Source organism: Notamacropus eugenii, chromosome 6, assembly GCF_028372415.1.
Source record: "Notamacropus eugenii isolate mMacEug1 chromosome 6, mMacEug1.pri_v2, whole genome shotgun sequence".
NCBI classification, from domain to species: domain Eukaryota; kingdom Metazoa; phylum Chordata; class Mammalia; order Diprotodontia; family Macropodidae; genus Notamacropus; species Notamacropus eugenii.
The window spans coordinates 385,451,979-385,479,511 of record NC_092877.1 but is presented as its reverse complement, the minus strand read 5'-3'; the positions used below and the strand labels follow the sequence as shown (position 1 = coordinate 385,479,511).

The 27,533-nt window shown below is 49.4% G+C and overlaps 1 protein-coding gene across 4 annotated transcripts in view; it reads right to left on the bottom strand.

The window, feature by feature from the left end:
- OPA1 (OPA1 mitochondrial dynamin like GTPase) overlaps positions 1-24,465 on the bottom strand; it is a 64,535-nt gene extending 40,070 nt beyond the window's left edge. The window contains exons 1-9 of one of the 4 annotated variants that reach the window (XM_072618885.1): positions 24,175-24,413; positions 19,556-19,874; positions 18,583-18,679; positions 16,879-16,986; positions 13,720-13,773; positions 13,002-13,066; positions 5,827-5,937; positions 2,185-2,238; positions 718-822 (exon numbers count right to left, since the gene is read on the bottom strand). In XM_072618885.1, the coding sequence (XP_072474986.1) occupies positions 718-822; positions 2,185-2,238; positions 5,827-5,937; positions 13,002-13,066; positions 13,720-13,773; positions 16,879-16,986; positions 18,583-18,679; positions 19,556-19,874; positions 24,175-24,206 (945 nt within the window). In that variant the 5' untranslated portion in view covers positions 24,207-24,413. Of the gene's footprint in view, positions 1-717; positions 823-2,184; positions 2,239-5,826; positions 5,938-13,001; positions 13,067-13,719; positions 13,774-16,878; positions 16,987-18,582; positions 18,680-19,555; positions 19,875-24,174 lie in introns of all 4 variants that reach the window. The other 3 variants (XM_072618887.1, XM_072618886.1, XM_072618888.1) reach the window with 3 other exon arrangements.
- Between the last annotated feature and the right edge of the window lie 3,068 nt (positions 24,466-27,533).

The window sequence follows — 27,533 nt, the reverse complement described above, 5'->3', positions numbered from 1 at the left end:
GCTGAAGCCAGGCACAGGTCACGGAGCCTGCCCAGGTCACAGCTGGCCCCACCTCTGTCTCTGCTGCAGCCCCAGGTACGAGGGAGGAGATGCCAAGGAGGCTTGTCACAAATGCACTACAAAGAGAAGTCTTGGAAGAGGAGGCAGCACTCCAAAGAAGGGGAGAAGCAAGGGAGCATGATCCAAGTGAATACATGAAAAAGCGCCTACTATGTGCCACCCCTCCGTCCCATGCACTGCCCTGCAGGAGGCCCCTCTTCCCGGGATCGTCTCTCCCTCTCAGAGCAGGGACCCTGTGGCTTTTCTGTTTTCATGCCCAGGGCTGGGCTCAGTCCCCTTCCCCTGCTCTCACCCTGAGCAAGTGATCAGTGGGGGCTTCAGTGCAGAAGACAAGAAGGACTGTAAGAGGAAAGGCCCCCTGGGCCCCAGACAGAGAGCACGGGATCGATGAACAAAATGGCAAAAAGATGAACAGCAGTCCCAGTGCGATCACAGATTCAATACTGTCCCTGACTCAGGAGCACTCCCCAGTGATCACACACGACTCCCCAAAGGACTGAAACCCACTGACAATATGGAGGTCATGAAGACCACTTTCCTTGCAGGGATCACCTTCCCCCAAAACTAAGTTCTCCAAGGACCAGGCAGAGGGGCTCGGCCACACTGAACACACGGGGATCTTGATGCTCCCAGGACAGACTGTGGGGCTCAGGGCACCTTGAGGTTTCGCTGGTGGATGCCTTTGTCGTCCTTCTGCAACACTAGTTTTCTTAGCTCCTTGTTCTCCTTCTCTAAACGCTCCAAGATTCTCTGATACTTCAACTGCAAGAAAACACCACACACCAATGTGAGGGATGAACACTGGTGTTAAATGAAAGAAAGGTTCTGCGAAGAGCCTGTCCCAGAGCAAAGTCTTCCTCATCCGATCCAGTTTCATAAGAAAACTATTTTAAGATAAATAACTCAGATTCCCCTAAATATCAAGGTTATTTCAAGTCCAGAAAAACCCATCACATCATGCAACATTCCAGGCTGAAAAACGTTTTGTATTTAAAAATCCCAATGGGATCAGGGGCCTCTGGACCAGCAGTGACTTGTGCCTACTCTGCGCAATCTTCAGACGCTCCCACCCCCATAACTTTGCCCAGGGACTGCCACAAAATCATCGGTGATCGACTGGATGAGAACAAGCCCTGCCTCTTCTCTCAGACTACTTGCTGCAGGAGCAGCTGGCAAGGCTCCCTTCTGGGTCAGAGGGCCGCCCACAAGGCTCAGCAGGCCTCTCCCAAAGCACCATGGAATTTCAGAAACAAGGCCACCCCAGAGCAGAACTGGCTCCACTGCAGGGCGACTCCTGTAGAAATTCTGAAGACACTGCTTCTGGCCACAACCCTCCTTCCTCTCCAACTCCTCCCTATGTTTCAACTGGTCCTTTGTTTAAGCTTGCACTAAATGTCCAAATAAATCTGTCCCAAGAAACCAACCTGGATGACAGGGTGAGGAGCAACATGCCTGTGTTTCCAGTGGCTCAGGCTTCCTCCTGGGGAGTTCTATTGTCTGCTAGCCCCACACCCCTTGAATGATAGGGCCACCCTGGAGGCGGCTCAAGGGCTCCGGCCAAGCCTTGCTGGGTGCCAGCAGCTGGCATCTCCCAAGCTAGCGGCAAGGATGCCTCTAGTGAGTGGTGGGAAGGTCCTCGGCCTGTCCTGCCTGCTTGTGCAGTAAATGTTGGCCAAGGTTTGGGTCACAGGCCTCTGAACCACCCACCACCAGCCACAAGCTATTTAAAAAGACGAGAAGACCCCTTCAGGAAAGAATGATTTGTCAGCTTGGAAGCTTTTTCCTGCAGAGTTGTATAAAAGCAATTTCATTTGTCAGCATCAAGCAACATCTCCGAAAGGAAATGCTGTAAGCAGGTTCTAACTGGCTTTCCCTAGAAATGCCAGGACAGGTGGCAATGGGAGGGAAAAGCTCCAGGTTCTTTGTCCATTTATCATTAGTGATTCCCTCCCAACCAGGTCCTAAGGCCTGACTGACTTAACTCCCTTCTGCTTTCCCACTAGTCCAGGGCTGTCACTGTGGGGGGCCAGGTCTGGGCCCCAGGGTCCCCTCCCCCCCAGATTTCAGCCAGATCACAGCAGGACCCTGTAGCTGGGGTTGATGGGGGGGGGGGGGGCAGCTCACCTGGGTTCGAAGGAGCTCTTCTTGAAGCTGCTCCGCTTTCTCCTTGTCTGTCACCTATAATAACATCAGAACCCACTTGAATCTTTTTGGGAGCCGGGGGAGGAAGGGATATAGATTAGGCTTATTCCAAAGGGAAAGGAATGCGAATGGGAAACAGAGCTGGCCGCCACACTCAGCCCGATGTGGCCTGCACACAGAAGGGAAGCCTACTGCTTGGCTAGTCCCAGCTATGGCCTCTGGGGTGCCCCAGGACCAGAGGAAGGCCAGATTTTCAAGCATTAGCCTGGTGGGGAGTTACTTTTCAATATTATGAAATGCACAACGTCACAAAGCGCCCAAGCCCAGATGTTCCCTATGCTAGTCTCGACTCTTCTTAAAGCTCTTTGGAATGAGCATGACAAGCCTCATGACCATGTGAAAAGCTCAAACCTGTGCCCACCAGACAGTGGGCTCCCGGGACCTCTCTGCCCGCCTATCGATCAGTTGCTTTACCAACACCAAAGACCAATAAGTCTATCCTGACTGTCTGCATTTTGGAAGATGCTGCTGAGGCTTAGCTGGGCCTAGCGAGTCTTCCTGCCCCACTCTGGACTCATCCTCTCGATAACATTCCATGGGTCACTGACGGCCTACAAGGCTCCCACTGTGACTGAGATCCACAAAGGGCAGGATGTTACAAAGGATCACTCCGAGGTTTTCCTCCCCCATTTCCAAAGACATGTTAGTGGTGTGATGTCTGTGGACACAGGATGGGCAGGATGGAGGAAAGGATTAAAACAGAGTAGGGGGAAGCAAAGAGGCCTAGGGAAGAGCCAGCACCCAAAGGGGGACCCGAATGAGGCTCGGGAGGGGGTAAAAGTTTTCACCCATGAATTATTTCACAGTGGTCCCGACAGACTCATGAGGAACTGAAGTTAATGACTCATATTGACAGGCACCAAAGCTGATTGAAAGGCTGTCATGGGTGGCAGCTTCCTACACTCAGCTGGCTTCTGACCCCAGTACCCAACTCAGTCGAGGGAGCATCCAGTAATACCTGATGTCTGAGGTGTCACTTCGGATGCCCAGGACACTGGAGTCCCACAGCTTTAGAATTAAAATAGGAGGCCACACCAGGGGATTCTATCCTACCCGCTATGCCCCAGGAGGCAATGGGGTATATACAGTGGCCAATCAGAGGACTTGCTTTAGGACCTCTCCTTTCTGACTACCCCCTTACTAGCAGAGGGCCCTCAGACAGTGGATTGGCACTCTCTAAAAGGACCCACAGTCCCTCCCCCACCTGAGGGCCCTCCCCCAGAAGGCTGTACTACTCTGTACATGTTACAGGGGTGATCATGATCAGTTAAGGCTCTGAAGTGAAGGAGCCCAAGGTCTCAAGGACCTCTGCTCTCCAGGGCTGCCAAAAGAAGCTCAAAGTGACCCAGTCGCACCTCCTTGACTCTGGGCTACCACCAGCACTCCCTGGGGTCACCCAGGAAGGGGGGGAGAAAGGGATGTGGCATCGACATGAGGTGGTCCTGCTGCTGCAAGTCACTCCCCAGCTCATTTTGTAAAACAGGGATCCTCACCCTTGTGCCAGATAAAATGGTTTAGAAGGTCATGGCCTAAGTTTCCTCTTCTGTAAAATGGGAGGTTTGGGCCAGCAGATCTCTCATGTTCCACAAGTTGGGTGGGATGAGGGGAGCCAGCACTTCTCAAAGGATGTCCTGGCTGTCCCTAGGAGACAGTGTCTGGGTGAACCTATTGTCTGCTGCTTCAAGGCACTGAGAGCTTGGCTAGGATGGGAACTACCTGCCATCCCCAAGGCCAGAAACAGCCTTGCAGCTTATGGGAAAATGATCTGCCTCCAACTGCCCTGGGGACTAGAACTGGGCGTCAGTGGCCTGGATCCCAGAGGCTTCCGACGGACGAAGAGTGAAACCCCGGGCAGAGATAAGCTAAGCCTGAAAGAGACAGTTACTGGCCTTGCCCCAGTGGGACTTGACCTGAGCACTTCTTCCTAACAGAAGCCACTATTACAGTGAAACAGGAGATAGAAAACCAAAGGGCCCCTTGTCCAATAAGCTCATTCATAGTTCTGACCTATTTAACACTGACTGCTGCTCAGAACTAGAGGCACATTTTCCTCACATCTGTTACTTGCAGTAAACTATTAAGTCATGAAAGGGAGCTCTATGAGTCCCAAAGAACCCTAAGCTCGCCTGCTCGGTTCCAACAAATGGTCCTGGTCCACTCATCAGAGCTCAGGGAACTGTTTCACAACATACTTAAAACCACAAAGAAGGAACTTCTGTCAACGTGAGATACTTTCTTACTATGTACAGACTAGGCCAGGATTGACGCTCATCTTAAAGTTCAAGAAAGTAAGACATGGACGGGTTTAGTAGCCACATGGAAATCTGGATCTATAGGTCTTCTCTCTCCACTCAGGGCCACGCCCACTAAAATGAAAACAATAATGATGCCTTTCAGAAAGGTCACTGATCTACTCCAGGTACCCTGAGAATCACTAAAGTCTGACCAGCTGCACCCCGCCCCCTTCCCTGCCCCTGAGGACATTTTTACCTTCTCATCTTAGGTTAATAGAATCCTCTCTAAATTCAGAGGCAGCATTGGCTGAACCATTAAAAAAAAAAAACCAAACACAAACAAAAACTCCGTCACAACAGCAGCAAAAATCATTTGCATATAAAGACATGCTTAGGTGTTGCGAGAGCATGAAGACCTCCACACAAAGGCACTAACCACTGGCTTTCCCAGTTTTCTGTCAGCCTGTGGGCTCAAAGCGGCAGCCCTTTTTGAGAGCACTGTCTGCCATGTGCCGGTGATGACCAACCTCAAGGGCCCAAGATGAGACCTGGCATTTAGCTATTTAAAACAGACACTTTCTCTGGATCGACAGGAAAAGCAAGAGTCATTACTTGAGTGGAAAACTACAAGCTCTGTGAAAACAGCCTGTTTTTTGCTTGTTTCTCCATTTCAGCTCTAGTGTTCACCCAAACGGAGCCTGCATTTCCAACTGACTCCACAGCCTTTGAACTGAGAAAAGCCAAGGGTCCGACCTTGAGGACAGAAATCAAACAAGAGGCTTGCTCTCCAGCATTTTACGATGAATAGGAGGGCCATTAGCCATGGCTTTATCATCCAAAGCTAGAATCGAGGGGAAATGTATTCTACTGGATGCTGTGTCCCACCTCTGCAAGGTCTCTGACCTTGCCTACCTGGGGATGAATGGGCCCTCAGTTTATTGTTACCTGTGCCTCACACGGAAACAGCCTTTACTTGTGACAGGAAAAACAAGATGCTCAGATGCAGATAATGAAATCTGCCCTGGAGCCCAAGCAAAATAACAATGACCATTTTACAAAAGAGGAATCTGAAGGAGGCCAATGAAGGACTCAGTTCTTAAGAACTCGAGAGTGACTCAGCAGCAGGGACTACTCAAGTTTATTCTTTAAGGCTGGGGTGCCTAGCGCTCCCCATGTGCCAACCCCAAGGACCTTCCTGTCCTGCGGCCATTCTATCACGGACATTGCTGCCTGTGGCCGCCTCTCGTTTCCTCTCCGATGGGCCCTACGGAATGACTGATTAGTAGGGAGAGAGTGGGCCGCCCCCTGAGCAGCCCCCTGAGACCGTCACCTTGCGCTTCTGCTGGGAATAGCTCGTGTTAGACTGGCCGGCTGCTCTGCAGACTTCCTCCTCGTGCTCTTGGATTTGCTGCTGTAAGATAATGAGCTCACCAAGCAGGCCCTGCCACAAGTTTACAATAAGAAGGGGAAAATTGGGGAGGAGAACAATGTTAACTCAAAGGGCACAACAAAGACAGATGAGAGACAGGAAGGAATGGAGAGTTTCAAGCAAAGAAAATGAACACCGACCAGGGCCCACGTACAACTGAGACTGGTGCAGAGGCTCCATTTTTCCCCTTGGCAACATCAGAGAAAATGAATGAATGCAAGGGGTTAGTTCAAAATAAAAAAAGAGTGATGCGATGCTCGGCGCACTCCTGATATATTTCTATCGTCTCTACCGGAGCTGAATGATGAGTTAGACTGGATTGCTGAGGCTACTATAACGTCAGCCCAGTCTCCTACTATACAGGAGAAGGATCAAGTTCAACTGTCTCAGGTAACTGAGCATAGGCACCAGTCCGCACCAGTCTCACTGGACAGAAGAATGAATGGCATGAGACACGGGGGAAAGAAGGTTCAATGCTGACGTGCTGACCTAGGCCAGATCCTGACTGGAGGCTAACTCAATAAATCTGTTAAACATTTTTCCCATTTCAATTTTTTTTCTGCAAAAAAGTATAGTCCAAAAAAATTCTGGTTGAGATTCTGCTAATAATCAGTCAATTGAGAGATAGCCAGCTAGGTAGAGATATATGAGTAAGGAGGGAAAAGAGAGAGGGAGAGGAGGAAGGAGGAAAGAGAGGAAGATGGAGAGAGAAGGAGACAGAAGGAGAGAGGAGGGCGGAGGAGGAAGAGGAAGGAGGGAGAGGCAGAGGAAAAGTTTGGTATGGTGGAATCCTCAGTCCAGGCCCTGCTTGTGCTGCACACCAGACAGGGTGACCAGGTCAAGTCACCTGACCTCTCGGAGCCCTCAACAAGTTAACTCTAATGTTATAGTTAGAGGTAGATTAATGATCTGAATCAGTGGAGGGACTTTCCACGCCAGGATTCCCTTACATAGTCCAGACCAAAAAAACGAAAATCAAATCAAAGTTTACATACATGTTACTTTGAATTTATTATTTTAAAACTGAACAAAACCTGACGAAGGGAAGTATCTGACCAGCACAAGGAGAACAATGTGCTGTAATGTTCACATCACCCCCTTTGAAAATATGTAAGTTAACAATTAGGAAAATCATTGACATTCAGCTAAGAATTTGAAATAACATCATAGCTGTCCAAATAACTGTTAAAGTAGAAAAGCACTTACATAACCCTTGGTCTTCCATGACAAGATAATATAATTATGAGAAACTTTTAAGTTTTTGCAAAGAAAATTGTAACAAATGTTTCAAAGTAAGGATTAAAATCACTAAATGCTTTCTTACACTGGTTCAAAAGCTTCACCATAACTTACCTCAACTTACGTGCAACCAAAACAAAAATAAAAACAAAAAGTCCTCAGCTCTATAAATGTGAAAACAGAACTTTCTTATTCTCCAGTGGAAAGTATTTTTGCTTCTTAAACAAACATTTTAAACATAGGAAATACAGCAGCAGTCTGAGGGACTTTTTAAATTTAAAGTTCTAATTCATGGAAGCTGCTGTCAGGCTGAGTTTGTAGGTAATTATTGTGAGGGCCCACCTGAGAAGGAATCAAACTTTTGTAGGAAAATAGTCAGATTTTAGCAATTACTTCCTATTTCAAAACAGTCTATTTCACTAATGAAAAATGATCAACTAATCACCTTCAGCGTGACAACATGCCTTTGAATTTCAGTTAGGGGTCAGGGAGAAAAACACCAGGACAAAGGTTATTACTGATGAGGCACTGGCTCTACCTGGCCTTACCTGCCTTAGAGTGCTGGCTTCCCCACGCCACTCTCTGTCCCCAAACGAAACAGAAAGTGTTCAATCTGAGGGGTTCGCTGGCTTTGGGGACCTTACCAACTGTACTGTGACATGTCATCGGGGCTTCTGACAACATGCAAGCCTTTGTCTACACCTGGGAAAGCACCTTTCTAATCATCTGCCATCAGGTGCATCCCATGCTTATCAGCCTCCAAGGATGCTCGCCAACATGAGTGGCTGAAGCAGTCAAAGGTCTAAGATGGCCAAGCCCTCCTCCTAGGAACACCTGCCTTCCTTCCTTCCAAGACTGTCACTGAAGAGAGCTGAAAGGAATAGCCCTACTTCCTAAAATGTTGGGAAGAAAATAAGAATTAATAAAACCAAGGTCTACACTGCGATATTTCTACATAAGCATTCTTTCAGCACTAAGATGTTTTTCCATCAGTAAATAAAATACCTCTCTTAAATACAAAGTGATCTGCCAGTGCCTCCTGGTAATATGCCCAAAGTCCCCAAATCAAAACCGGGCAACACTGAAATCAAAGAGTGAAGAGAGGCTATTTCCCACAATTTATTTATTAACTTCAAGAACACAGCCTTCAAACATGTCAAAATCATTGAAAATAGTAAATATTTGAATTAAAAATTCAAGGCAAGAAGTTTTGGAATAACCTTAGCCACGAATGCCCCTCTGACTCCATGAAAGCACACATTCTGCACGCCCTCCATGCCAGAGACCACCTGGGCGTGGACACTAAAGCAGGCAGGGAGCGGCCCTGGCCCTGCTCTCCTTTCTTCACTTGGAATGGGAAAGCGACAGAATTGGCAACAGCTGCAGAGACCTAAATAACCAGACTGCAAAGCCCGCTGTACACACTTGGAGGACTTTCCCGTGTGTCTCCTCCCTGGGGAGAGGCTCTTCCCACACACGACCACAGGTGACTCCTCAGCAGCTCGGCAGCCGAGGGGAGGCCCTGCCTCCTTGCCAGGCTCAGGGTGGGGTCAGCTGGCATCACCAGAAAAGGCTCCCTAGGATCAGGTATAAATCTGCCTCTCCCAATTTCCGGCCATGTTTGCCTCCTGGTGCCAAAAGGAATGAGTCAAACCCTCTTCCCCAAGCCCTGAAGATGGCCATCCCAGCCCCCAGCCTCTCTTCTCCAGGTGTCACACCCTCCAGGCCTTCTCCATCCTGGCTCCCAGACTAGCACACGATTCACAGCACTGGACCACAGGATGATCACCCACACCTCTTGGGAAGTGATGCCTCACAACATCCCTCTGGCCCAGCCCTCAAGGTCCTCTGCACCTGGATCATCATCAGAGCCAACCCCATCTCCCAACTCTCCCTCCTACACACTCTGTGCTTCGGACAAATGGGGCTGGCAATTCCCACGTGTGCCCCGAGGCCTCCTTCTTCCATCCCAGCTCCTTCTCCCCTCAGACTTCACATGGTGCTTCTCCTACCCTCCGACTACGCACTAACTATGGACAAGAATCCAGTCTACTAAAGTTGCCGATGCTGCTTCCCCAACCAGACTAGCTATAGGCTCTCTGAAGGCGAGATCTTCCTCTGAACATACAAGGAGGCACTGAAAGAGGATTAAAGTCTGTTGTGGCTAATGCGAATCCCATGCCCCTGCCTCCTCCTAATCCCCACATGGGGCTCAGCTCTAGATGACTGGCCTGTGTTCTACAATCACATGGGGGTCCCCAAAAAGCAGACACAATCTCAAATGCCAATGCACAGAACACCCTGACATGCTAGCCCCACTTTGAAGCCTGAGGTCAAAACAAAATTCCCAGGATGTCAGACGGTCAAAAGAACAGTCAAAACCCCTCCTCTGTGCCAACAGCAACCACCTTCTTCTCAAAGGACAATGTTCTGACTGAGTCTCGTGGAGGAGGTAAGCATCAACATAAACCAGCAGACTGGCCAAGAAGCCCCATCATGCTCGTCGATCATTCCCGGTGGCCTCCCCATCCAGCACAGGCTTCCTCCCTGGTACTCACAGGGACACCAGTGGTTCGGCTGACTTTTTGTCCTGCTCCACTGGTCTATGCCCTGGCTACCATGGACCATACTTTGCTGCGAAGCCTTCCATTCTGGATACCCTGGTGTGAGGATAGGGCCAAGGTCCAGTGTCCAGAAGAGGGCGACAGGAGGGTAAAGGGACTGCTGCCACCATGGCCTATGATGGCTGGTGAAAGGGAACTAGGGATGACTTGGGGGAACAAGAGACTTCCAAGTATGCAGAAGGCTGTCTCCCATGGAGGACAGAGGAGACTGGTTCGGCTAGGCCCAGACGGCAAAAACTGTAAGAGGTCAACTTGAGATGAGGATCAGGAAAAGCTTCCCATTGAGAACTGACCCAGAGTAGGAGGGGCTGCTTGGGAAGAGGGTAGAGATGAGATGGCCCCTTGGGAGGCATGTTTTCCTAGAGATTCTTCTCATGTATGGCCTGGACTGCATGGCAGCTGAGGTCCTTCCCAACTCCCCAATTCTGGGATTTGGCTAGAATAATCACATTCAATTCTTATCTCTCCTCAGCAAAACACAGAACAGATGAGGGGCAGCCTTGAGGTAACAAAGAGAAACAGATTCTGATTGTATGAACTGGCCTGCGTGAGGACTCGGGCAGCTCCTGAAGCGCCTGATGCCTCAGTGCAACAGGGGAGGTCAGAAGTACTATATATAGTCTCCTGAGTGCCAAGGGCTGCGCTGATACAAATATTGTCTCTGGTAACCAAAAAATGAGTGAGACGGATGAAGCATATAACTTATGTCAGTTAGTAACTGCCCTAATCATTCCTACTACAAAAAGATGGAGTAAAAACTGGTGGAAACAGCCCAGGCTGATTCCCAGCCACCAACTTCCCCAACTTGCAGGGTAATTTACTGAAGAATCTGAGGACCGTGCCCATCTGCACTCTAGCCATAGACCATTGGGGAGGATGGGAACGGGTATTGAGGGGTGGCTGAGAGTAGACACCAGCTACTGCTCAGGGGGCACTGGGACTACTCTGTCCTCCATCTGAATGAAAAAACTTCACAGGTGTTTCCTTTGTGCCCAAGGTAGCACTGAGTCCTGACCCTGCTGAGTGGTCTGAGGGTGGCCATGGGCCTGGACAGTGATGCAGTGACAAGCTCAGGCTTTCCATGAGCATGCTCCTCTTCACTGCCAGGTGCATGCTACAAATGGGGCTGGAGACCAGAGAGTGTGGCCACCTTGTGGGGATCCCTGGGGATGGAGCTTCTTATACTGGAGGGTCCCATTCGTGGGCTCCAAGGGCCCCCTCCAACTCCCGTTAACTGTGCTGAGTGGCCTCTGGTCCTGTTTGGTGCCGTTTCAAGATCAGGTTCTGCATCCTCTGAATGCTCAGCAGGCCCTCAATGAGCCTCCAACTCAGGAAGTGTCTAGAGGACAAGCTGTCTTCTGCAAATGATCACAAGTCACTACTTGCCTCAGTGGTGCTTCTTGGTGGCAAACTTTGGCTGTTCTTGGTGTTCTGCCTCCTTCCTGTCACATGCTGATCATGTGTCTACTCATCCCTTCTTGTGTTCTCTCTGTCTGGCTGAGGCCACTTTAGGTCTTGGACTCCCACCAAACTGAGCCAGGGTCTGACACAGCGCTTGAGCCCCAATGCCTGCTGGGGGCAAGCACCCAAGGGAGCAATCATCAGTTTGTTTGTCTCTAGGTCCGGTCTGATGGGCCACTTCGTAACCATCAGGCTCTATTCACACCTCAATCTTACAACCATAGATGTCTGTGACTCTAATGTCCAGGGAGCTGTCCATTGTCTCGCTGCCTTGAAACTGGATGCGCCCAGAACTGTCTGAATAGAGCAGACCACCGGCAGGGGCTCAGGAACTCTGGTGGGCAGAGACTTTGTGTCCGAGCGTGATTCACTGTCACGTGGGGTAGCCTGCAATGAATATCTTCGTGCCTGAGGCTCAACATTCATAAACAGAGGGTGAAAAATTATTTAAGCACTTTGTGCATGTGTAATGAGCAAATAAGAATGTTCAGCCAGGAGAGCACCATTTTAACAAGGAAGTAACATGAAGTAAACACAGCCTGTTGTTGGAGTGATAAAACATGCCTGGCCCCTGCCTCTGACCTGGGCCATTACCCCCTTCTGTGATCTGTGTTCCAGCTCTCTCCTCTCAGCAGGTCTCACTGGTGCTGAGTCTACCCCAGCTGTGCCAGAGGAATCTTCCACTAACTTCAATCCCCTAGTAGGACAGATTCCTGACCCTGAAGAGAGCAGGTCATAGAGACACAGATCTCAATGAGCAGGGCACAAGATCCCTGTTGGTTCCCAGGAATAAGGTATATAAACCAAAAGCTGATGGACAGCCCCTGTCAGCATGGCCTGACACCAGTCACTCTCAACTTCCTCGAATGTCTAAAAGGAGGGTGGAATAGACAGCCTTTCCAGAGCCTTCCCGCTCCACATGTCCACAGTGTGCCAACTACTCATCACCTCCCTCCCCAATGGTGTGGATAATCAAGGTTGGCTGCCTAAGTGCCAGCCAATAATGACTGAAACAAGGTTGAAAGGGAACAAACGAGAGAGACGAATTAGAAACTCTTCCCAACGTGGAAGCCTGCGGCTGGGCGGCCCCACAACACCATGAAAAGATCAGGAACCTTTCGACAACACTACACTTTATATCTCACTGCAAAAGGAAAAAGTCAAGTATCATCGAACTTTAAAAGAAAACCTATTCATCCAAAACATCATTTCAAAAAAGTAAAAATGCTTTTCATGGAAATTTTGCACACAAGGTCTGACTACGAGCCCACAAGGGAGGCGAGGCAGCCGGGGCTCACAGCCCAGCCTTGGGTCAGTCACGCCTCCAGCCCGGGCCCCTCCACATCCTGGCTGTGTGATCGGCACCAAGGCCCCAAACCTCCCTGGCTGAACAGATGCCAGCTGCACGAGAGGAGGTATTTCCCCATCAGGAGTTCCCATGGCCATGAAGCCACATCCTACCCAAACTACACAGAAAAGATGCACATGCCACATGACATTGGTGACTGTCTTCCAGGAGGATTACTGAACTGGTCTCCAGAGGTGGGTATCTCTCAGGCACTGTGTGTTGGTGGGGGGAACTCCAGCCCAGGCCCTGTTCTTTTGAGAGTCACTCTGCCCAGAAGATCAAACTTCATGATGTATTGTACGAAGGGAAACGTCGAGCCCTTCAGCCCTCCCAGGTGACCCAGGAGATGAAGGATCCCTCAGAATTAACAAACACACACAGAAGGTCTTTCCTTTCCCTCTTACCTTCTTAAATTGCCTGTCGCTCTCTGATGCATCAGTTGCTCGAAAAGCTGTTTCTCCCGAGGTACCTGGAAGACAAGCCCAGACACCTGTGATCTCCCACTCTCTCCACAACCTGATCCAAACCCCAAACCACATCTGGTCAAAAGGGTGACTAAGAGAGCAACTCATCACCCAGGCTAAAAGCAGCCGATGTCGAAGATTATTCTCCATTTTCCCAGGGAAAATTTACTCAGAATTTACTCAGATATGATGAAGTCACCCTACAGCATTATTTGAGAAAACATGGTAAGTGATTTCAGCGGAGAATAAACAAAGGAACCCTGAGTTAGGATTATTTCTGCTAAAAATACTGAGAGCTTTGCCAGGCGTAAGAACAGATATTAGACATCAAAACGACGTAGGGCAGAGACCACAACAAAGCAGGTGAGACGCCCCAAAATTCCTTCTCACATTGACATAAGAGCTTTCTGGAACACTCTGAGACAATACTTTGGTCAAGTACACAGTCTGGAACATATTTTACTACTGAGACAAATGATTAAGAATTTCTGTTCTCCCATGAAGGAATGACTTAGTTGGCACCAAGTCTGCTTGAGAGAATTCCAGGTTCTGGGATCTAGAAGGATTCTCAAAGGAGCATTCCCAAACTGATTTGTGATTAGTGGATCAGAAACATGGAGAGGCAGGCAGAGGTCAGCACAAAGAGCTTTGTACACACCTAACAACAGAAGTGGGTCAGAAGCTCCTACGACTTCACTAACCAATTTGGGACCTGTGAAAAATCAGCAAAAGGGGAAATGAAAAGTCACGTGAAATGCACATGAACGTGGGGAGCCAAGACACCTGCTCTGCCTGCCTGACCCCCAGAGGGCAGCAAAGGGCTGCAGCCCCTCAACCACAGTGGCTTTAGAGCAGCAACACTGTTTTAATGAGATAATTTGGTTGCCAAGAGCCAACCCCCTACGTCTCACCGACCTGCCACCCCTTGGTTATTTTCCCCCTCGCAGACCCTTGAAAACCTAAGAACAGATATCAGGCACTGTGTCCTGTCAATGAATTTTTAAGTATTTCACAAATTCACAAGATTTCAGATTTGAGAAAAGACTCCACTCATACCCTACTATAGAAACCACCATCCGGCCTCCACCCAGAGCCCTCACCCCACAGGCAGGCCACCCAAGAGGAGACCAGCCATCAACATTCACACAGCTTCCAGTTGGCCTTCTGGGCCAGAGGGCCAAGGCCTCTTCACAAAAGACAGCCATAAGCCTTCCCTTTTTAAAGCTCACTATGCCCAGATCTGGTAGGAGCCTTTCATCCCTGAACCCAAAATCCAGCGGGCATTTCTGAGCTGTCTTCTTCAAACAGTTTTCATTATTCTGTATCACTTCTTCATCACATACTTTCTATCACCCATGATTTTTTTAAAAGGAGAAAACATTAAAAACAACATGTGCCTGTGCTCAGTCATGGAAGGGAGACAAACATGCTCAGTGATACAGAGACACGATGGGGCGGAGGAAGGGGAAGGAGAGGGTCACATTCCAGACAAAGCTCCGCTCTGACAGCCGCTGGCTTCCTTCCCATTCCCACCAGGGAGATGATCACTAAGAGACTTCCCTCCCCCTCCAAGCTTCTGTCTGAGGCATCTCTGGTTCCTCCCGGTCCCTCCTGTGCCGATAACTCCTCTCTCCTCTGGCAGCCGCACCCTAATTCAGGCCCTTGGGGACAGGGACAGGTTCACCACTTGTTTAATTCAGGTGGACTGGCTGCTCCTTCCCTTTCTCCTTTCCAATCCATCCTCCAAGTCAAAATGACCTCAAGGGACAAGTCTGATCTTGTTATTCCACAATTCAAAAATCCAGAACTGTCCCCAGCCCAGGAATGGCCCCCTTCTCACCAAGGTCCCGAGGATCTCTAATCTCCTCCAAGGCTCAACCGAGGAGCCACCCTGTCAATGAGGACTGTACTGGTGCCCAGCTCTACCCCTCCTCCCAGTGGAAGGAAAACAGGGAACAAGCATTTATTCAGCACTTGCTGTAGTCCAGGCCCTGTGGTAAATGCTTTATTACTGTATGGCCTCATGGGATCCTCACAAGCACCCTGGCAGTTTACAGCTGAGGAAACTGAGGCAGATGGTGGGGAATGCCTTGCCAATGTCCTCCAGCTAGGATGTGTCTGAGGCCACATCTGAAGCCAGCTCTTCCTGAGCCCAGGCTCCATTCACCATGCCAATGCTGCCCAGGGCAGGTGAGTCAACAGTAATCCCTTGCCTCTCCAGCTATCCCCCCATGAACATGTAAAAGGATGTGGCCCATTCACTCCAAAGAGAATGTGATCTCTCCCCCAGATGAGCCGAGCACAAAGCCTAATAGAGGCTTCACAATTTCTGAACTGATCCAAACCTAGCCCAGCCTCCCTGCCATTTCTGCATCCCCTCTGAGCCCCTCCACCCTGAGAGTCTGTTCCTCTCACGTGCTGAGTACAGAACCATTCTCATGTTAAGCAATGATGGGTTTTCTTCCAACCACAACTAAAACCCTTCAGAGAAGAAGCAAAGTCCTCCGTCCCCAAGCAGTGCTGTACACAGCAGGCCCTCAACCGCTGGGCCTTCCTGTGAACAGCAGATGCATCCAGAAGAGGCTACACCTTGCTGTTACTGCTGGGATGTATTTACAAAGGAAAAATGTCTAAAACAGCTAAATCCCGATGGTCTATAAAGGAACCTTCTGGCCCCCACCAGCTCATCAGCCTAGAAAGTGCAGGAAGTATTCCTACCTGCAGCTCCACAGGTCTTGATGTCAGCCTCTGCCTCCCTGAGGCCTAGCACAGTGTAGATAGGTATTTATTATCCCTCCCAAGCTCGCATGCCCAAGGCCCTGGTGAGGTTTCCAAACACTTCACAGACGTCATCCCATGGGATCCTCACAACAGTCCTGTGAGGTCGGTCCTCTTACTATCCCTGTTTCACAGATGAGGAAACTGAGGATGAAGTGGCCCAGTGACTTGCCCAGAGTTACCCAGTCTCTGGGAAGGAAGGCCACATTTGAACACGGATCTTCCTGACTGCAGGCCCAGCACCCCTGGCACTGGGGCCTGGTCCTCCCTAGCTGGTATCCTGCTGACTACATACCCTGACTCCAGGTTTTGTCAAGGATTTGGGGAATTGGCACAGTTAGCTAGAAGAAAGAGCCGTCTGAGGACAGATCCCCACAGGCACAATCCCTGGAAACAAGGCCTTTGCTCCTGCTCTCCACTCCTCCTTTGCCTTTGATCCACAGACAGCAAGATGCTCTTCCAGTAATGCTTCCAGGAGGCTCTGGAGCTCAGCCAAAGCCTGCAGCTATGAGGTAGGACCCCCCAGAGTTGGTGAGCAGTGGCACAGGGCACCTGCACATTTCTGCCCAGAGGATGGGCAATGCATGTGCCAACTTGATCAAATACAGAAACCCCTATGAAGGCTGGTTTCAGGATTAGGGTTTGAAACTGAATTAGAAATTAGATGTAGGGCCAGGGCCAGAGTTGGAATTAGAAGTTTAGAGAACGTGTTTCTTGATAGTTTAAGGTTTGTCAAGATAATATTTAAAATCAACTGTTAAAGACAAAGAAAAAACTTAAAATAAAGAGCAGATTCTGGCTGTTAAACCCACTCTGTTTCACTCAGTCAGATTCCCTGTGCCCATTTACCTGAGGAGAAAGTCTTTCCCATGAGTTTAAGGCTTTCTGGCTATTCCTTTTCTGCTGACAGATTTCCCAGGATCCTCAGAGGCTGCTCAGCCTCTCCTGACACTCCCCATTCAAATCAAGGACTCAGACTGGGAGCCCACATGTGTGTTTCTCTGCTTGTACGAGAGTGCATGAAAGCGAGACTCCTCACCTGTGGAGAAAAAGTCCTTGAGCAGGCTGAAGCTTCCTGCGAGCTTATCCAAGTCCGGAACCAGCTTTGCCAAGGACTCTGAATCTGGGAGGGCCTTACTAAGCTTCTCTAGAGAAGAGTAAAGAGACACACAGACATTAGCGACAGCCTAGAGGAAGTGCTCATGTATTATCCAAACAAAGGCACCTCTCTTCCACAGTCTCACCAGCAAAGGCAAAAACAGAAAAAGAGCCAAACCAGGGATGTGAATGCGAGGTGGTGCCTCCAAGTAACTGCCACGCCTCTGTCAATGAAGCCGGCCACAACCACCATCCGCCCAGAACAGACACAAAGCTTTCTGGGAATCAGTGACGCTCTTTCACAGTGTGTCAGAAATCAAGTTTTGGGTTGTCCCCGATATGCTGCTTTTCTTTTTTGATGCTAATCAATATTTTATGTAAAAACTCATTTTATCAAGTACATTTCTTTCTTTTATCCATTGGCTGAACAGAAAAAGTGATCTCCCCTCCATAACTAAGGTAAGTATATTCAATTTATTTCCATATCTTTGTAGGGTTTTTTTTAATTCTATCATCTCAATTTCAGCAAAATGGCAGGCGACAAAGCCAATCCACAAAAACCAACAGCATCTCTATGTAACAAGAAAATCTAAGAGGTGATAATAGGAAAAGAAATCCTATTTCAAATAACTCTAAAAAGCATAAAGTATATGAAAATCAATCCACCAAAATATTTGTAGAAATAAAGAACAAATTAAATAGCTCAAGGACTAATTCATTGTTCATGGCTGGGCTGGCCAATATAATAAACATGATAAACCATCAAAGCTTATTTATGCTTTTAATGATACATCAATAAAATAGTTAAAGGGATGTTGTATAAAACAGCCTCACACTCATGTTGGCATGACAGCCCATTGAGTCACAATGTTTCTGAGGTAAGACCCTCACCAAATACAGAAGTATTATCAGACTCTACAAAAGCAGTATGTGCGTGTGCGCGTGTGTGCCTGCGCGCCTTGGGGGGGGGGGGGTTCCCTAGGAAACGACCCAAAGCAAACCAACATCCCCAGCAGAAAAGAGTCGTAGAGAAATGCACAGGACGTGGTCCTGCTGAGCATTCTCTCTTCAAGGCTAATGATTTGTTATTCTCAAAACCCTTTCTGTAAACTAACAAGGAGCATCAAGGAGATGCCCACCTCAGTCTTGGAACAGCCCTGGAGGAGCCAAGGAAATCATGAAGAGGCTGAGGCAGCCGCTAGCTGGGGAGGTCCAGACCTTCTTCCCTCCCTCATCTCACTCTAGTAGTAGGACTGATGTACAATGCTCCATCCTCTGCTTTCTTTCAATATGGCAGCATTCACACAAGGGGTGAATCTTCCCTTAAGAGGGGATTCTCTCAGTTTGAGGGTTTTACAGCCATTCGGTCATCAGTAATTGAAAAAGAACAAGTGGTCACCTCTGGACCTGCCATATAAATGGTACCAAAATCAAGTTAATGGCCAACCCTCACTATCTCAATTATCTGGGTATAAGGTACCATACAAAGCCACTTAGGAGGCAAGCCTACACAGTACTGAATAAAAAACATTTTAACTCAAAGCCAGGTGAACACATAGCATGGATGCTGAATCAATATAATGAGCGCCTTATTACGGCGGTGATGGGGGAGGGAGTAGCAGGCGCTCTCATTTCTGGCACCAACCCAGGTCGATGTACTCATCCAACTGCCACACAAAGTCAGGCACGATCCACTTGTAGTCACTGAGGTCAGGCATCATGTCCTTCCACTGATCAAAGGTCTAAAAGACAAAAGCAAGAGCCAAGTGAGTCACAGATACAAGACTTTAAATACAACGCAGTTGAAAGGAAGCTTCTCTCCAAGGGATGAAGCATCTCTTAGGCCTCCAAAGTTTTCAGAGGTCCAAGAACTTGTTCAAGTTACTAACCGTCGAAGTGAGTTGGTAGCTATATGTACAAATGGACAGGCTTCACCAAGACCTCCATCAGTAAGGAAATGCTCAAAGTTACTAGTTTAGGAATGGGAAGCCCTCATCTCTGATCCTCACCCTGCTATCAATGAGCTGGACAGCGAACGTTTCCTTCTCTATAAGAGCAGGACCTCAGAGCACGAGGCTGAGGCCCAACCTTCTAGGTCTGAAATCCTACAATGTTCACTAAAATACATGAAACCTCATTTTCCTATTTGTCCTCCATCAAACCAACATGGCTTCAAACCAAAGCCCTCAGCCCTGGGAAGGACCTGAGGCCACAATGCAGCCCAACCTGTGCCTGAACAACAGCTGCATATGTTTCGGCAGATGCCTACTGCAGTGGGAGCCGGGAGCACTGGACGCGGAGGCAGAAAGCTGAGTCAGAAATCTTTCTCAGACACTTAAAAGCTCAGTGACCAGCAAGTTATTTCACCTCCCAGTCCCTCCCCCAGAGGATCGAGTGTGGTCATCTCTATTGAGTGCTTGGCAAACCTCAAAGTGTCACAGAAGGGGCAGCTGGCTCTTGTGGGAGAGGGGGGGAAGGCTAGGGAACCCCCTGACACCTTCCTATTCCAAATACTATGGCCTCATTTTAGAGAAAAAGAAATTCAGGCTCAAAGACCATGACTGCTGATGCAGAGTGTGTCCAGGTCAGCCAGTCCACCACCAGAGCCCCCCACATACCTTCTTGGCTGTGTAGCCGCCACCAACGGCTGACCCCAAGAGGAGGTACCGAAGCCGGAGGAGCCTGGCCGCGAGGCGGGCTGGCCAGAAGTGCCTCCGTGGCTGGTAGCTGGGCTTTGCTGGAGAGAGCTTCCATCGTCGGGGAGGGAGGTGACTAAGAGAGGAGAAGGGCTGACAAGAGACCCGGAGCTGAGGCCTGAGAGGCCTCGCTGTGGGAGGACGTGGGTGGTGGAGGCTTCGGGAAATGAGATGTAGCCTCGGCAGTGAGAAAGTCCCTCTGACCACATAGTGCACATTCACCAAACTTTGGCAGACCTCACTGAAGGAAAAAAGGACAAAAAGGGTGAAACTCGAGAGCTTGCAACCCCATTCACTTTGCAAGTACCCATCGGACAACCAAGGACTGACGGAGGCTCAGAGAAAGGAAGGCTTGACCCCCTCCGGCCTTGCCTGCAGCTCACTGAAGGCCTTCAGCCTCAAGGTCAGCTGCTGCTCTGTACTCCTGCTGGCCCTTTGGGGGCAGGCAAGCAGAGCCCCACTTCATGTGGACTTCCTGACAAGAATTCCACTCCTGTGAAACCTCCCTAGTTCCTCCAAATAATCCTCAAGTGGTGAAATGGAGAAGCTCCCACAGCCCTTCTCCAGGGCAGGCCCCAGAACGCACAGACTCCTAGGGAAGCTGATAAGCCCACCCTGCCAACTCATCCAGAGCTTGGCCTCCTCACAAACTGCCCTCCACCCAGGCCCAGCACTGTCGTGGATGGGCAAGGCTGATTTGTTTTTAACCTAAATGTAAGACCTGGTATCTCTGCCAATTAAATTTTCTCTCTGTAGATCTGGGTCCATGCTTCTAATCTGCTGAGCTCTTTGAGGATCCTGCCTCTGCCACTCCTGGCAGCACAGTACCTGTTGGGTTTGAGGCCAGAATAAACCTTGTCCTGGGGCTGATTCCCCTGAGGGAGGCTCTGTCACCTCTCACTCTTGGCAGGACTTTGGATGGCTTTTTCCTAGACACTTCCTGGGATGATACCCCAGAGAATGCCTGGCCCAAATATGTACTTTACAGAGAGGAAGCCAAGTCATTCATGGGCCTCCAGTCTTGGGACTTTTCCACTGCATCACCCTGCCTCTCCTGGTATCAGAATCTTAGATTAAAAGTGTATTCCAGTTGTTCTCTGTACATCTGGTCTACAAACTCCTTGACAATGGAAACAGAATATTTCATCTTTGGATCCCTGGCACCCAACAAAGTGATTTGCTCATAGCAGGCACTTACTAGAGGTTTGCTGAATCAAACAGGAGGAAAACAGTGGTATGAGGGAGGGAACAGACCTGAATTCTAACCCTAATTCCATCACTAAATTTACTGTCTCACCCCTATCCAGCTCTTTGAAGTTATTACACTATCTTCTTGTACCACAGATGATAATATAGATAACTCCCTACAGAATTCACAGTATTTTGACACCTCTCATTCATCTTAGTGGCAAACAAACAATAAATGATCACTCCACCAAGGTCCTAGGGAGCTGGTCAGCAGCCTACTGAGCTCTGCAGAAAGGAAAGCACAGCTCAGTCTCCACCTTATTACAAACCAGCCAGTACCTAGGGATGCACCAGGGTCCCATCTGCCCCAACTGGGCTAGCTGGATCTGTAAGTCAGTTGCCTAGCACAACAGTTACATCTGCCCCAAAGAGGGGTTCTTGTCACACAAGGCCCTAAGAGCCACTCTAGCTGAACCAGCGACCACCTCACCTGGGCTCCTGGCACCAGAGCCAGGGCCAGGCAGGAAGGCTAGGCCTCAAAGCCTACTTAGAGGAAGAGCAGTTTTCCCCATTCTGATCTGTCGGTCAAACTCTCATGTCCTTTAGGATCTAGCAATGACTCTATTTTCAGCAACTCAGGAAACGCAGATGGCTCTCAGGTTCCTCCTGGGGACCCCATTCTCAAAGGATTCTGGGATCCAAATGACTGGCCAGTTCTCACTTCTTAAAACAGCTTCTCCATTCAAATGACCTCAATATTCGGGAGAATTTTCCTATGTACGAACAAATGATGTAAACCTGAAGGTTCCCAACACAATTTAAGGTGCAATAGGATGAAATTCAGGAAGTACCAAAATAACGAAGTGAGGAAAAAACAAAACCGAAGAAAACGATGGAATTCACTGCGTTCCTCCTTGAGGATCTGACCTTTATGGTCTCAGCGCCTGGTACCCAGAGTGCCTTGTACAGTTTGTGGACATGGCCAGTCAGGACGGAAGAAATACACATCAGAGGTCACTGAGTCCAGTCTACCAAGAAGTAACTGCCCCATTAGCATGGAAGCTTCTTTCAAAGGCAGGGACCCCTTTGGCCTTCCTTTGGATCCCAAAGCTTAACAGGGCATCGGTACACAGTAGGTACTTAATAAATGCTTGTTGACTAGAGTGATTTGGACTCTAGCTACGAATGGCATGGAATGGGGCTCTGGGGCGCCCACCTCTCAAGAGTCAATTCTGCTCCTGACACTTTCACCCATCAAGGATAAGTGGCCATCTCCTCATCTGCTGCAGGTAGCCCTTCCCTCTGGGAGCCAGATGAAGATGGAAACCTCTCTCAGACTCCACAGCCAGCCCAGTGCTCCAGGGAGAGCTGACAGCCCAGAATGTTATAATGCGGTTTGCTTAAAAAGCATTTCTTGAGAGGAAAAGAACATTTTTTTTTAAATGGGACCTAAGGACCGAAGTCATGGGGTTACAGAATTCTAAGAGGTTTCATGCCTCTCCTACGTGGCCAACTAGGAATTTACCCGTAAATGGAAACATGTAGGAGTGTCCTTTTGTGCATGAAAAGGCATTTTCAAGAGATTTAGAACAGGGCTTCTGAACTTTCTTTGTGTCCTGGACCCCTGGGGAGGTCCAGAGAATCGTTGCGGCCCTTTCCAGAAGTGGGCTTTAAAGGCATAGAATAAAGCCCACGGGATTCCAAAGCAAACTGATGATACTGAAATTCGACTTGAAGGTAAGAGGCCCCAGTCTGGAGGGGCCGAAGGTGGGAGGCTGTCTCTTCACCTTGGTCCTGGGGGAAGGGGAGATCCTAAAACGTCCAAGGCCTTCTTAAATCGTTACCTGCGTGATCTTTAGTCACTACAGAAAAGACGGCAAAGGGCCCTCCTGTCCAGCGCCAAGCCATTAACTCCCTCTTACGTGACAGCACTGTGCTACAAAAATGAAACAGTATCCACATGCAACCTACAGCCAGACAGCAGCCACCCACACAGTTCGTCTGGGGGAAGCCCAGCAGGGGGGTCCAGGAAGGCCTCTGGCAGAGGGTAGAGGGCACTCTAAGCAGGAGAGGAAGAAGGTCATTAGAAGGGACTGTGAGGGCAGCCATCGGCATACAGACGGCAGTCCCTTGTCAGTCAGTCAGAAAAGTCGGGTGTCAAAGAGGGGCTTACGTTTGATCTTAGAAGTCACAGGGAGCCCCTGGAGTTCAACAAGCAGGGGAGGGACAGGTTCAAGTAACATTTTAGGAGAATCACTTTGGAGGCCGGACCCCGAAGCAGCCGAGGCCGGAGACGGGGACAAGTGAGGGGGGGCCAAGGCCAGGCTGGGCCCGCGGGGTGGGGGCGATGCTCCCCCGAAGGCTTCCCTGGTGGAGAGCCGGTCTGGCCCCGGACCCTGGCAGGTCCAGGTAAGTTCTCCGCGTCAGTGTCCTCCACATCCCTTCCAGTGTGGAGAGTCCATCCTGTCTCCTTCAGTGCCAAGTCAGCAGGTCACAGGCAGGCAGATGAGGGCACTGAGGACCAGTAAGGGAACCTCTTCTTCTTTTTAATAAAACAAAGCTAGTCACTTGCTAAATTTAGGTGAAAACAAGTCCCACAAGATTCTTCCAAAACTAAAGAACGAGACACAAGAAATTCTAAGACTAGAGCTGACCTGCTAGTGTAGAAAGGCCCCTTGGTGGGCCAGGGCTTTGGTGCCCGAGCAGACCCGCAGTGCTGTCCTCCCATCCCTCCTACTCTGCACGGGGATGAGCTGGGCCCAACAATGCCCTCCCGGTGCCCAACGGGCACCACGGGCAGAGGTGCCCACAGTGCCCGCGCTGCCGTGCCCCAGAGGGTGGATGCTGTGCCCACAGTGCCCGCAGGGGGCAGCCGCCGTCCAGGGGCCGCGGCCGAGGCTCTGGACACCCCAGGACAAGGGGTACCGGACCTTTGCTCCGGACCTCAACTCCCCAGGTAACTAGAGGTCAAAGGCCGCAGTCCCGCACCTCCTAAGAGCCCCAGCCGGCTGGCGTCCGCGAAGCTCATTTCCAGCCTCCCCGAGATTGCAGGCAGGGCCCAGGCCTGGCAGCCCCCGCCCCCCACCCCAGGGGGCCGCACCCCTAGCCCGAAATGCGCTCCCGCTGGCCGGGGCTACCGCCCACACGAGGGGTCCTCGCTCCCGGGGTCTCCCGGCCTTCGCCCCCAACGCCCCGCGGGAGCAGGGCCCGGCCCAGCCCGGGGAGGAGCCTCTTGTCCGCACGTTCCGGCGGCCGGACGGAAGCCCCTCCCCCTCCCCGGGACGGCGGGGGGTCTCGGCCGCCCCCTCCCCGCGGGGCCCGGCCCCCGCTCCCCGGCCTCCCCCGGCTCTCACCAGGCCTCCGCGGCCCGGCGCGCTCGCCACATCCCGCCTCCCGGCGGGGCCCCCGGCAGCTGCCTCCTCCTTCTGCTCCGCGGGCCTCAGCGGCGGCGCCGGCCCGAGCCCAGGCCGAGGGAGGGGCGCGCAGGGACGGCAAGGACATCCAGCGGCGGCCGCGGCTCGGCTAGCGGCCTCCGCTTCCGGGGGGGCCCGGCCGGCTTCCGTAGCGCGTCCAGCGCGGAAACGGCGTCCCCGCGGGCACCCAGGCCAGAGACACAAACGTTCCGGGCGGGCCGCCGGGCGCATGCGCCCTCAGGGGAGCTGTCCACCGAGCCGTCGGCAGGCACAGGCACTCACACGCGCATGCGCAGCGACGATGGGCGCGGCCTCTAGAGGACGTGAGCAAACTTTTGCAGAACTTGAGCGCTGCCCGCCGGCTCTCTGGATACAATGTAGCTTTCCAGAACTATGTCTATACATTTATACGTAAGATGTGTTTTAACCTACACGTCAACGTACACTCCACACATCCGTGTATCTACCCACACACACGCTCACATATGTAGACATACGGACAGTATACATACACACGTGTACACACATGTAGACGTGTGGACAGTATACATACGTACACGTGCACGTATGTAGACATACGGGCAGTATACATACACACGTGTACACACATGTAGACGTGTGGACAGTATACACACTGGTGTACACATATGTAGACATACGGACAGTATACATACACACTTGTACACATATACACACATATACACGCATCGAGAATCGGTGCATATAGCAACTCTGATAAAATATTAGCGCTGAAAAGACAAGACATTCCTGGGAATCTTGGACTTAGCAAGAGCCTTTGGCAATTTCCCAACCCAGCCCACTCTCCTTTTTCTCAAATCTGGACCTACCTTATTGTTTCTTATTGGGACTGGTCCCAGTAATACACGCTGTTGTTCCAATGGATGTTTTTCATCCACTTGGTCCTTCTTGTGTGGATAGACTGGCCAAACTCCAGTATCATACAATGAATCCTTCACATCTATTGTTTGGGTCTGGCCCTTTAGCTAACTCTAAATCCCTAGAACTGGGCTTTCCTCTACTTCACATCTTTCCATTCTGTCTACAAGGAAGGAGAGGGACTAGGGCTCAGAAGAGATGCCAACCTTCCCTTCATAAAAAGAACTACCCCTAAACCAACACAGGGTGGGTGCCCTACTAATGCTATCAGTTTGTGTCATGCTTCTCAACTCCCACTTGACTGCCAACCGATGCCCTTACTTAGTTTATCATTAATGTGTTTGTGAACAAAGGCTCATTGGCTGCTTTGAGTGAACTGGTCAGCTAGCTAGAAGTGGGGCAAATTCAGATGTTCCCAGATTTATGTGAGTTGAGACATACAACATGATGTGATTGCTGAAATCATCCCATGTGTCCTCAATTCTCTTCCAGACTTCAAAGATTTTGTAAAAATGTTTTTTTTTTTAAAAGGAGCATGTTGGACAGTATATCATGTAACATCTGTGCTTGTATCCAGTCATTCAGTATCTTTCCTTCGAAGATATTTTAGGAACTTATCCCTCAAAGTCATCAAAATTTTGTCAACTCTTATATAAACCCATCCCCCCAAATATCCATTTCTTCATAGAGCGGATGAGATCAGTGATCTTGGGTTTAAATGTGACAATTTCATTGTCATAGGAAAAGAAAATATTCTGTAATAAAAATCCTCACCGACCTTTTCAGTTTTTCATTTTTTCCTTGTCCTTCACAATCCATCCTCTTTTTATTAATTGCTTTGTGTCAGTTAAACTTACTTGGGGAAGGGGAAAAAGGAGAAATATCTAGTAAGTGTCTGAGGTGGCATTTGAACTCCTATCTTCTGGACACCAGGCCTGGCATTGTATCCACTGTGGTGCCACCTAGCCATTTATTAGGATAAAATAATGATAAGGACTTTCAATTATTCAGCTGTTTGAGGTGGCTCTCTGTCTCAACCAAAAATGAAGCAGATAATAACTTTTTGACTGTCCTTAAGGACAATTTCATCTTTTAAAAGGTGAAGAAACCCATTGTTGAGTGGAAATGACAGGAACCTTGGGAGGACAGTCCACTCTAGAATTTGTGATAGTGGAGAGGCAAGTCAGTTGTAGTTTGAAATACTAGATTTGAGGAGAGCAGAATCTTCAAAGGGTGAAGAGGAAGGATAGAGAGTATCTCAAGAATTAGAATTCTATAGGGTAAGAAAAAGGATGATGAGAAAATTTCAAGACTGAGATTTTGGCCAGGTGTAGGGGCACACCAGTGTTTCTGGGAATTGGGGGGGGAGCTGTAGATGGCCCCTGAATTTCCTATCTAGATGAGGTCAGGAAAAGGAGTAAAGGGAGCAGGAGGAGGCAGACAGAAGAGGGGCTATTTACAGGTCCAGTCCCACTCCAATTAGTTGAGAGGGAGTGGCAGTCCGGGCTGCTCTGTTTCTGATCTGGACAAGTCCGTCCATCCTTTCGACAGAGGAAGGGGGAGGAGGAGGAGGAAATTTTGAAGACACAAATAGTTTCAATAAACAAGAAAAGAAGGAATTTTCTGAAGAGACTGCCATGGATGCGCTCACCAACCAGCTTACATATTACTTCATTATTTTCCTGCAAGAAAACAGCTTTTAGCTTTATGTATGAATTCAATAAATTTCGTTGTTGTCTTCAATGTGGTGTATGCCTTCTTTGAATTGAAGAATCTCTGGTTTTATTCAGTTTTATTTTAAATTTGTTATTCCAGCTTTTTTTTAAAGCTCCGTGCCCTGTTCACTGATAATATTCTATCTTTTGTTGATGGACACGTTTTGAGATGTAAATTTCCTCCAAAGAACCGCTCTGGCTATGGCCCCAAAGCTTTTCCATGTTATCTCGTTACTGTCTTCTGCTTTGATGAATCTGTTGGTTGTTTCTGTGATTCCTTCTTTAAATCTTATTTAGTTGTATGAAAACTGAGGCAATAATGCTTTGCTGTCTTACAATTGGTAGTAATTATATAATATCTTAAAATACAGCAGCAGTATGTTTAATGGAGATGTCTTTGTATCCACAGACAGGACTTTTCATGCCCCCATGCCTCGTTGTTGTCATTCGGGGCTTGGGAGCCAGTCTTGGTCTCTCTCCTCTACCTCTGCCTCTCTAGCCTGTCCTGCTGCCTTTGCAGGCCTGTTCAAAATGCTTGCAATGTGCTTGCTCAAATCTCTCCTTTAAATAAGCCTTCTTAGAGCTCAGCTCAAAAGCCATCTTCAACGTGAATTATTGAGAAAGTAACAACAGTGTGCGTTTTCGTAACACTCAAAGGTCCGCAAAACATTGACACTCTTTATACCC